The 12,048-nt window shown below is 40.5% G+C and overlaps 1 protein-coding gene across 10 annotated transcripts in view; it reads left to right on the top strand.

Annotated features, from left to right (window-relative positions):
• The window catches only part of fbn2 (fibrillin 2), a 168,163-nt gene that overhangs the window by 148,385 nt on the left and 7,730 nt on the right, over positions 1 to 12,048 (top strand). For all 10 annotated transcript variants that reach the window (XR_015500924.1, XR_015500923.1, XR_015500921.1 and 7 more), the window contains 6 exons: positions 1,909 to 2,034; positions 2,137 to 2,259; positions 2,599 to 2,715; positions 4,972 to 5,100; positions 5,375 to 5,494; positions 7,593 to 7,824. Coding sequence is in view for 6 of the 10 variants with exons in the window: in XM_087270314.1 (XP_087126440.1) it covers positions 1,909 to 2,034; positions 2,137 to 2,259; positions 2,599 to 2,715; positions 4,972 to 5,100; positions 5,375 to 5,494; positions 7,593 to 7,824 (847 nt within the window). In the remaining 4 variants the exon portion in view is untranslated. The remainder of the gene's footprint in view (positions 1 to 1,908; positions 2,035 to 2,136; positions 2,260 to 2,598; positions 2,716 to 4,971; positions 5,101 to 5,374; positions 5,495 to 7,592; positions 7,825 to 12,048) is intronic.

Genomic DNA, 12,048 nt, shown 5'->3' with positions numbered 1-12,048 from the left:
GTCTTCTGTTGAATACAAAAGACAAAATGTTGGTTGCTAGACCCATCGACTACCATAATAGGAAGAAAAATACTATGAATGGAAAAATACAATGAAAATACTAGTCAGTGAGTGCCAGCTACTAGCAATTTAAAAAATTATCTAAAAAATTAAGGAATAAATAATATCATAATACAATATAAAAAGTACACAAAACACATTAAAGATATTTTTGTTATTTTAGAATTTACTTCTGTGTAATATAATATATAAAGATATTTTAAAGAATGTTGTAAACTTGTAACCATTTACTATACATGTCAATGGCTACCGGTTTCCAACCTTCTTCAAAATGTCTTCTTTTGTTTTTAAACGCAAAAGAAAAAAACATTAAGGTTTGGAGTCACTTGAGGGTCTGCAAATGGTGAGAATTTGATCATTAGCTCAGAAACACTTAGACCTCAATTAGAAAGAGAGTTTGGTTACAATTTATTTTAAGGTTGCTTGTTACAGTTTATGATCAGATGCATGCAATTAATTGTAGTTACTATAGTAAATTCATGGAACATATGCAACAAAGACATTTAAACAATGTATTATTAAGATTTTCCTTGATTTATTTAGTATGGGACTGAAAGAGAAATGACAACCAGCCAATCAATTACGCAAGGACAAAATCAAGTCTTTACCTTAAAGGAACACTCCACCTTTTGTTGGAAATAGGCTCAACTCCCCAAGAGTTAAACAGTTGAGTTTTACAGTATTTAAATCCATTCAGCCCATCACTGAGTTTGGCAGGAGCACTTTTAGCTTAACTTAGCATCGATGGATTTGATTAATTGTTTAACTCTCTATATCACTGTAATATAATAAATTATGCAGCACCTGAAAATAATCCACAGGCTTGATAATATCATTATGCCTGCTGCAGCCATGGTACCACAGCAAAGTCCCCTGATTATTACGCTGGAATAAGAGTAAAGTTCTTAGCCTTATTGACCTAGAAAATATCAACTTTTCATTTTCCATTAGTCTTAGTAAGCCATGTAACTACAGAAGAGTCAAGCTTTAAATAGGAAAATGATCTATTTTGTATTTTGTGAACGGAATGCTAATGGTCTAATCTGATTCAATAACTTATGCTAAGCTAAAATATAAGCACTCCCACCAGAGCTGGAGATTGGCTAAATAGATTAAAAAATGGTCAAATTCACCTGTTTAACCCTAGGTGACTTGTTTTTCCATAAAAAACTGCAGTGTTCCTTTAAACATTTTATTCAATAAGCTCTTTTACTAAAATATACAGGTGAAGTCAGAATAATTAGCCCCCCTTTGAATTTTCATTTCTTTTTTACATTTTTACCAAATGATGTTTAACAGAGCAAGAAAATTATTACAGTATGTTTGATAATATTTTTTCTTCTAGACAAAGTCTTATTTTTTTTATTTTGGCTAGAATAAAAGCAGTTTTTAAATTTTTTAAAACCATTTTAAGGTCAAAATTGTTAGCCCCTTTAAGCTATATTTTTTCATAGTCTACAGAACAAACCATCGTTATACAATAAATTGCCTAATTACCCTAACCTGCCTAGTTACCTTAATTAACCAAGTTAAGCCTTTAAATGTCACTTTAAGCTGTATAGAAGTGTCTTGAAAAATATCTAGTCAAATATCATTAACTGTCATCATGGCAAAGATAAAATAAATCAGTTATTAGAAATGAGTTCTTAAAATTATTATGTTTAAAAATGTGTTGAGAAATTTCTCTGTTAAACAGAAATTGGGCAAAAAAATAAACGGGGACTAATAATTCAGGCGGGCTAATAATTCTGACTGTACATCTCAACAGAAAATAAAAACCTTTTGCCTTGTCCTATTTATGCTGTCTTTAAGATTTCAGTTGTCAGTAAATCTTTTATTTATTCACAGATATAGATGAGTGTAAACTAATTCCAGATGTCTGTGCCAATGGCGCTTGTATCAACATGATGGGCTCTTACAGATGCCACTGCAAACCAGGATACATAGCATCTACTGCAGGAACCGCATGTGTTGGTACATCCCCAAAACTGCTTTATGACCATCAGTCATTTAAATCCACATGATATATTGAAGCATTGCCTGCTTTTCACGGCTGTGTGATTATGTTTCTGTCAGATGTCGATGAATGTGGTATGTCTCCAAAACCCTGTAACTTCATATGTAAGAACACCGAGGGCAGCTATGCATGTTCCTGTCCCCGTGGTTACACTCTGCAGAATGACAACAGGTCATGCAAAGGTACGAAATATTCTGTTATATTCTTACAATGTTCAGAATGTTAAAGTTTTCCTCTGATTCTAATTTCCTCCATATTCAATTAGCACTGCTTTATTACTGCTTTGGTGTGCCATTATTAATCTGTCCCGATAGACCTGAATGAATGCATTGTTTAGAGTACAAATGGCTGTGTAAGCACTGTGTATTGAGGACATGTGGTGTAATTTGAGTAATGAATAGTTTATCAATTGCTGATGACAGAGTGGACTTTTTAGACTTTTAATACGTCGAGATGTCCTTGAGATGTCTTTCTGCTTACAGGGTGAAAGCAGTAACTTGACTGGAGTTTTTCATTTATAGATGTGGATGAATGTCAGAGCAGACGACACAACTGCCAGTTCTCGTGCATGAATACCATCGGTGGATTCACATGCAAGTGTCCAGCAGGTTTCAGCCAGCATCACAGAGCTTGCAGAGGTGAAACATACATCCTTCTTAGATGACCTTTGACTACTAAAACAGTAAAAGCCAAATCCAGTGATAAAAATAATTAAATTCAACTCACTAAACGTATTTGTCTATACCCACAGGGGTTAGAAAATTGTCTTTACACAAAGGCTTACATCATAAATACAGTGGTAGTGGGAATAATTGTCTATTTGTACAAACCCTTTTTTACAGTGCATTCGGAAAGTATTCATAGCGCTTCACTTTGTCCACATTAATGACAAACTGAAAAAGATTTTTTTTTTTTAATTGTTGCAAATTTATTTAAAATAAAAAGCCTAAAAAATCACATGTACATCAGTATTCACAGCCTTTGCTCAATACTTTGTTGATGCACCTTTGGCAGCAATTACAGCCTCAAGTCTTTTTGAATATGCGGCCACAAGCTTGGCACACTTATCTTTGGGAGTTTTTGTCCATTCCTCTTTGCAGTACCTCTGTTGGAAAATCAAGCCAATTCTATGCATGTTCATTAAAAAAGGTCAGGAGAGGGTTTTCTTCAATGCCAAAAATATTAGTAATTTATTAGATACAAATGAATAATTCGATGACAGAGCTCTGGGTTAGATTACCCCAATGCAATACAAGAATTACATTCAGGAGGTTCGTAACTAACTTACATTTTCCTGACTCCAGCATACATACACAACTGATATTGACAAGTGGAGATTTAGTGTAACAACACTAAATCAGTCATTCTGTCGTCCTTTGAGTGTTGCCCCCAGACATACTTCCTCTTTTCTGCAACCCTTCTCTGAATACCAGAACTAAATAAATTAAGTGCATCTTTAATATGTTGCACAACTTCTACAAGCATCATGACAACTTGTGACATGTCTAGACTTCTTATTAGACAGCAATCTGGAACAAGGGCCCCGGCACTATATTTATTCTTATTCTGCTATTTCCCTCTTCAAGTATGTCTGGGTAATGGTTTGTTCTGTAGACTATCGAAAAAATAATATAGCTTAAAGGCACTAATAATTTTGACCTTAAAATGTTTTTAAAAAAATAAAAAACTGCTTTTAATCTAGCCAAAATAAAACAAATAAGACTTTCTCTGGTATCTGACAAATTAAAAAGAACATTTTTCTAATAAAAAATAAAGACACAAAAGTAATAAAAATAAATTCCTTTTTTTCCACACCTCTCAAGCTCTATCAGGTTGGATGGAGAACGACAGTGTACAGCCATTTTCAGATTTCTCCAGAGATGTTAAATAGGATTTAGGTCTGGGCTCTGGCTTGGCTACTCAAGGACATTCACTGAGTTCATTTGAAGCCACTCCATTGATATTTTGGCGGTGTGCTTTAGGTCATTGGAAGATGAACCGTTGCCTCAGCCTGAGGTCAAGAGCACTCTGAAGCAGGTTTTCATTCAGGATGTCTCTACATTGCTGCGTTCATCTTTCCCTCTATCCTGACTAGTCTTCCAGTCACTACTGTTTTTTCCAAACGTAACACCTGGCATTTACTCCAAAGAGTTTAATTTTAGTTTCATCAGACCAGAGAATTTAATTTCTTATGTTCAGAGAATCCTTCAGATGCCTTTTGGCAAATTTCAGGCGGGTGTGGCTTCTGTCTGGCCACTCTACCATACAGACCTGATTGGTGGATTGCTGTACAGATGGTTGTCCTTCTGTAAGGTTCTCCTCTCTACACAGAAGAACACTGAAGCTTAGATAGTATTTTTTGTTTTCTGGAGAAAGTCTTATTTGTTTTATTTCGGCTAGAACAAAAGCAGTTTTTAATTTTTTTTAACCATTTTAGGGTTAACCTAATCAACATTAAGCCTTTAAATGTCACTTTAAGCTGTAAAGAAGTGTCTTGAAAAATATCTAGTCAAATATTATGTGCTGTCATCATGGCAAAGATAAAATAGAGCAGTTATCAGAAATTAGTTATTAAAACTATTATGTTTAGAAATATGTGGAAAACAATCTCCGTTAAACAGAAATTGGGGAAAAATAACAGGGGGGCTAATAATAATTCTGACTTCAACTGTATATATTCACTCACGTTGCATCTGCTTATTTCTCACTGTATCCAGAGATCGCCTTAGTGGAATTAACCACTAATTGTTTGGAAATATTACAGCTATATATTTAGTTTACATGTAATAATGATAATAGCAAATAGGCTAAAAAGCAGTATGTTAGTTAGGTGTGTCTGTCGTGTGTCATTTTGCCGTTACAATGGTAAGATGTTGCTTTCTGTCTTCACTCAGATATTGATGAATGTTTGTCAGACCTAACACCGTGTGGCCTGCAAGGAGCATGTCAGAATTCAGTGGGAAGCTTCAGCTGTGAGTGTCCCCAGGGCTTCAGTCTGGACTCTCTCGGCCACAACTGTGATGGTATGAATTATGTGTTTGTGACAGAGATGGGCACATAAATTGCACTTGAAAGGTTCAAGAAACCCTTGAGTACTTTTTTGTTGAGATTTTAACAGATATGTGTGTGTTGAGCATCACATAAGACAATGTTAGCTCATATTAGCTTCAATTGTAGGGGAAAACTGAATACATTTCACTAAATACAATACATATTTTAGAGACAACGTAATTTTTTTATGTTCAATCCACTTCAGTCAAATTTGTAAAAACTGATAGAGTTGTTTCTTTTTCTCAGATGTAGATGAGTGTGCACGGGATCACAGGTGTCAGTTCGGTTGTCAGAATGTTGCTGGAGGTTTTCGCTGCAGCTGTCCACAGGGTTACACACAACACCAGCAGTGGAACCAGTGTGTGGGTCAGTATACAAACACATACATTTTTTTAAGCTTGTTGTGACATTTAACTAGAGAGCTATATCATGATTACTTTCCATGTAGGCATAATTGACAATAACTTTTGTATTAAGCAGGGATGCGTCAATATGGATTTTTGGTCGATATCGATAACCGATAACTCTTAAGTTATTAATAACTCTTAATAATCTTAAGATTTGGAGTTTGATAGCCGATATACTATTGCCGATAATCATAAATAATTTAAAATGTTATATTTTTATACAACGAACAACTGATTTTATTTTTAAAACCTTATAAAAGTTTGATCTGATTTTATAAATTTAATAGCCTACTCAAAGCAAAAAAAAAAAATTCAAAATTGCAAGGTAATTATATAGACCTATATTTATAATTTTAAAGCATGCAAAATACTTTTTTTCTTCGCATAGCAAATTAACATGCAACTTGACTTGTGTATAAAAACATTTGGTTAAATAACAAAATGGGACTTAATTAACAAACACATATAATAAATATACTTTAAGTTCAATGAAAATGAAAGAACTAAGAACTGAATCCAGCTTAGATGTTCTTGAATAAAACGTGTGACTGTAATGTACATGAGTACAATTATGTATTGTCCGCAAAGGCATTTTGAGAGGTGTTTTGACAATTCAGAGCCACCGTACAAGCAAAAAGCTAATTACAGATAGTACTACTTTAGCAAACGTGGCATGAATTCGTTCCATTTGGTGTTGTAGATTTTTTTGAACACATGTAGGAGCTGTTTGTCAATCAGACAACATTTCTATGTTCGTTCTTGCTGTCAGTTTCGGGAACCATGATCGATGAAAGGTTTATAATAAACCGCTGTGAGTTTGAAACTAACTGAAGGTGCTGTGGGATGAAGCGGAAGTCAGATTTATTCTCGAAAGATTTTTATACAACACCTGAGCATTGAGCTTTATGACAAGCTCAGAGCATAATATAAAGACAGAATGTGGCGGTGAGTTGAGAACCCCTATGCTGGATTCAGTGACTGGTGCACTCTCCCCCCTGGTGCTGTGAAGGCTCTGATGGATCACTAGTCACTATGTGTGTACGTGGTAATAGCCATCATGAGCGCTCGTTAAACTATAAGTATGCCGATTAAACTGAATAAAATCTCACATCAACAACATTTGGCAAGCAACGCGTTGATAAGAATAAATCATCATATTAACGTTAGATTTCAAACAACCCTATGAGTTGTTTAGCACGTCTGTTTGATGCTGTTGTTTAGCATCGCTGCTATTATGTTTACACATGTAATATTTTAACTTTAATCAGGTGATAACATTCGAAGCGGGTGGCCATATGTATTTAAAATGAGGAATATCGCTATAAAGAAAAATAAGAGAACCCTTGACAGTTCTCAGTTTCGCTGGATTTCCTGTATTTGGAATAGGTTTGAGTTATTATTTTAAAATTATTTATAACTTTTCCTTAAGCAAAATAATCTGCCAATGGGGTAAGCAAAATAATCTTAAATCAAAAGAAAAAAACAAGATTAATTTGCTCACACCATTGGCAGATTATTTAGCTTGTTTTAAGGAAAAGCTCACTTAATATTGGCATATTATTTCTCAAAACAAGAATTTATGTTTTGCTTGTCTAGAAATTGCTTCTAGAAACAGGATAAAAAAATCTAAGCAAGAAAAGCATTTTTTGTGAAGGCATTGTGCTGAAACATTTGAGTTTTTGTATCACCCGAAGAATGTAAAAATAAAAACGGTAGGAAGCAATTACTTCATAAGTGCGAATCATTACCTTTTTGAACAATGCAATATTTTACCCAAAAATAAAAAAATCTGCCATTGTTTAATTACTTCTTACTTATTTCAAACCTCTTTGAGTTTCTTTTTTCTGTTGGACACAAATAAGCATTTTGTTCTTATTATGAAAGTCAATGGTTTGAGATTTTTCAGAATCTTCTTTTGTCTGAACAGAAGAAAGGTATACATAGAGGTTTGTAACCACTTGAGGGTGAGTAAATAGTGAGTGATTTTCATTTTGGGCGAACCGTTGCTTTAAAATCATTACAATGCAACCATACAATTCATCTTTTCTGTTCTGCAGATGACAATGAGTGCTTGAACCCAGACAACTGTGGTTCAGCTTCCTGTTTCAACACTTTGGGCAGTTTCAAGTGTGGCTGCCCATCTGGCTTCACCTTTGATCCTGCATCTACTAGCTGTGAGGATGTAGACGAGTGCGGGTCCTTCATGAACCCCTGCAGATACGGCTGCTCTAACACACAGGGTGGATTTGCGTGCGGGTGCCCAGCTGGTTATTACAGAGCAGGACAGGGGTGAGATGTGCATGAAATGCTCCTACAGTTCATTGACATACCGTAGCATTTCATATAATATATACAGTATAAAATATCATTGATCTATACATTCTATGAACAATTTTGAAGAGAATATTCTGAAAATGGTCCACTCATAGAACACATACTGAACAATATAATTTCTTTTACAGTATGACCATATTTCCAGTACAATATTTCCTTATTTTTGTAGTTCATCATTTTTAAAAACAATTGTAATAGTATTTTTGTGTGATACAGTTTAAATGAAACCCCTTTTAAATAATACCGTATAAAACAGGTACATAGTGATCATATTAATCTTGAGTGCCTATAGAACTTCATCTTTGTTTTATCTGACAAGTCTTTAGTAATTTTAAGACAAAGTTACAGCTCTCCATTTTTGTCTGGGAGAAACCAAGCTGTGGGCATATTTGACTACTACCAACAAGCCAGTGTTAAAAACATGAGCACGGCACCTGCAAACATCAAACTATCAGTACTGAAGTAACATTTACGTTTGTTGCAGACGTTTTAATGCACACAATAACTCGGAAATATTAAATTAGCTTTGCAAAATGCATGCTAACGTGAAATAATAATAGTTTTAGCCATACTTTTAAACAGTGTTTTTCACAAAAGATACACATTTGTAGGTAACTAGAACATTTATTATATTCTTCTCCAAGTTAAACAGCCACTTACTTTTGCGTGGTTTAGGAGAAGTTGATGAATTGATGTGGGGTAAATCCAGCAGCTCTAATCACCTCTGCATTGACCAGATGCATCATTATAGAAACACATAAGTAATGCATTCTAATTAACTTCTGATAGGCATCAGTTGACATAGTATTTAAAACTTGCATGTAAAAGGGTTAAATTAACTATTACTAAACAAGATCAGCTTTCCCTTACCTTCAAAGACACATTCTCAGCCAAGCACTGTTGTGGGGGGATAGGCATTTATAACTATTACTGGTAACGTTCGAGGTTACAGAAGTAACCCTTCGTTCCCCGAGGAGGGGAACGGAAGTGCCATGAATGGGAGGATTCGGATCAGAAGCCGCTTATCTGGAGAGTATTGAACGGGCCAATGAATGAAATTAATTGGCAGCGTAAGCTTGCGCAGGTGTGCGACATCTGCAATTATCTCAGCATATAAGCACACCTGAAGCCAGCAGACGCCATCCTTTTAAGCTGAAGAGACTTTCAAACAGCTAAGGGACAGTCATTATGGCGACGGAATATGGCACTTCCGTTCCCCTCCTCGGGGAACGAAGGGTTACTTCTGTAACCTCGAACGTTCCCCTTCGGTTGGGGAACTTCAGTGCCATGAATGGGAGAATATGGAAAGCGCCATAATGACTGCACCTTACCAACACCCCCGATGAGGAGATAGTCAAGCAAGCGTGACGCACCCACATCATGGGGGGCGTGGTCCTCCAACGTGTCCCTGGCCCTAATTTATCCTACTTCAACAGAAGTTTTACGGATTTAGATATATTTTTTGGGAAGTCGTGAGCATCTAGATAATTCTAGGAAATACGACAGTACGTTGGGAAGCGTGCAATCCCGATAGGGAGGACGCTGCAGAGGCCATCCGTTACCCAAGGGGGGGATAGATGGCAGAATTTACCTATGGACTAGCCCTAAAAAGGGGGAGTACGCATAGCAAAGAGTGGTTAGCGGAGAGGGAAGACACGGGTCCGCCCAGGGGGGGGACTTAACCGTGGCGGAATAAGCATATGGGATCGCCTAGTGGGGATCACGCATAGCAGGCACCTATACCCAAAACGCGGGCTGACCAGCGGGCAGACCTACAACGTAGTGGGCCAGCAAGTGACTCCTCCGCTGAGTCAGTGCTGGGGGCCACGGAGGAATCTGCAGGGCTCACCTAACGGGGAACTTTACTGACAGATAAAAAAGGCGCACGTACCTCCGTGTTAGGGAGAATGGCGCAGCAAGCGTGTTTCAACACCCTACCGAGTTGTCTCCTCAATCACCAAAGGGTTACCTAATACCCTTGAGGAAACCGGCTCCACTCGCAGATTGTAAAACCTTGCAAATGTGTTGGGTGTCGCCCAGCCCGCAGCTCTACAGATGTCTGTTAGAGAGGCGCCGCGTGCACGCGCCCAAGAGGATGCAACGCTCCGAGTGGAGTGTGCACGTACTCCCGGGGGACACGGCTGACCTCGACTCGAATAAGCGAGTGAAATGGCATCCACAATCCAGTGGGATAATCTTTGTTTCGATACGGCACTTCCCTGCTGCCGACCGCCATAACAGACAAAGAGCTGCTCAGATGATCTAAAATTCTGAGTACGGTCCACATAAATGCGCAGAGCGCGAACTGGACAAAGTAAAGAAAGGGCTGGGTCTGCCTCCTCCGGGGGCAGCGCTTGCAGGATCACTACCTGATCTCTAAAGGGGGTGGTAGGAACCTTGGGCACATAACCGGGGCGGGGTCTCAGGATATTGTGAGAGTAATCCGGCCCGAATTCCAGGCACGAGTCACTGACCGAAAATGCCTCCAGGTCCCCGACCCTCTTGATGGAGGCCAACGCAACCAGCAGAGCTGTCTTCAGGGACAGAAATCTTAGAGATACTGATTCGAGTGGCTCAAAGGGATCGGATCGCAGACTCGTGAGAACGAGGGCGAGATCCCAAGAGGGCATGAGAGGGGGGCGAGATGGATTAATTCGCCTAGCACCCCTAAGGAACTGGATGACCAGGTTATGCTTTCCCACGGTGCCGCCAGCTACCGCGCTATGATAAGCGGAGATGGCGGCCACGTAAACCTTGAGAGTGGAGGGCGACAGCCTGCTGTCCAACTTCTCTTGAAGGAAAGAGAGCACAACACTAATCTGGCAATTTCGGGGGTCTTCTCTGCGAGAGACGCACCATTCAGTGAATAGACTCCACTTCAGGGCGTAGGCGCGCCTCGTGGAGGGGGCTCTAGCCTGAGTGATGGTATTAACCACCGCAGTCGGTAGGTTACCTAAGTCTTCCTCGCGTCTAGGGACCACACGTGGAGGTTCCAAAGATCGGGGCGAGGGTGCCAGATGGTGCCCTGTCCCTGAGAGAGTAGGTCCTCTCTCAAAGGGATCCGCCAGGGGAGGGCCGTCGCGAGGAGTGAGAGCTCTGATATCCAGGTCCGGTTGGGCCAAAGGGGCGCAACTAGCAGAACCTGTTCCTCGTCCTCCCTGACCTTGCACAGAAACTGCGCGAGCAGGCTCACTGGGGGAAACGCATACTTGCACATGCCCCGAGGCCAGCTGTGGGCCAGTGCATCCGTGCCGAGAGAGCCCTCGGTCAGGGAAAAAAACAACTGGCAGTGAGCGTTCTCGGGGGAAGCAAACAGATCGATCTGGGCCTCCCCGAATCGCGCCCATATCAGCTGAACAGACTCGGGGTGGAGTCTCCATTCTCCAGGGCGTAACAGCTGTCGTGAGAGCGCATCGGCTGCGGACGTGAATGGCGCGCAGCGATTTCAGCCGCGGGTGACTCCAGAGGAGCAGACGGCGGGCGAGCTGAAACATGCGGCGAGAGCGCATACCCCCCATGCGGTTGATATACGCCGCCGCCGCCGTACTGTCCGTCCTGACCAGCACGTGTTGCCGCTCCAGCACCGGTAAAAAGCGGTGGAGAGCGAGGAACACTGCCAACAGCTCTAGGCGATTGATATGCCAATGCAGCTGGGCACCCTTCCAGAGGCCCGCAGCCGCATGCCCGCGACACACGGCCCCCCAACCCGTGTTGGAAGCGTCTGTTGAAACAACAACATGGCTGGACGCCTGTCCTAGAGGCACACCGGCCTGTAGGAACGAGGGGTCGTTCCAAGGGCTGAGGGCGCGGCGACACAGCGCAGTAACCGAGACCCGGTGTGTGCCCGCGTGCCATGCGCGTCTGGGGACCCGATCGTGAAGCCAGTGCTGAAGTGGTCTCATATGGAGCAACCCGAGCGGCGTGACGGCGGCTGCGGATGCCATATGCCCCAGGAGCCTCTGAAAGAACTTCAGTGGGACCACTAGTTTGCTGTCGAGCTCCCTCAGACAGTTCAGCAACAGGCGAGCGCGTTCCTCGGAGAGGTGCGCTACCATGGTGATCGAGTCCAGCTCCATCCCGAGAAAAGAAATCCTCTGCACGGGGGCGAGTTTGCTCTTTTCTCGGTTGACCTGAAGCCCCAGTAGGCGGAGATGCCGAAGCACCTCGTCCCTGTGCATA

This window comes from Danio rerio, chromosome 10 (genome assembly GCF_052040795.2).
Source record: "Danio rerio strain M-AB ecotype USA chromosome 10, GRCz13ab, whole genome shotgun sequence".
In the NCBI taxonomy this organism is placed as follows: Eukaryota; Metazoa; Chordata; class Actinopteri; order Cypriniformes; family Danionidae; genus Danio; species Danio rerio.
This window is presented reverse-complemented; position numbering and strand designations above follow the sequence as displayed.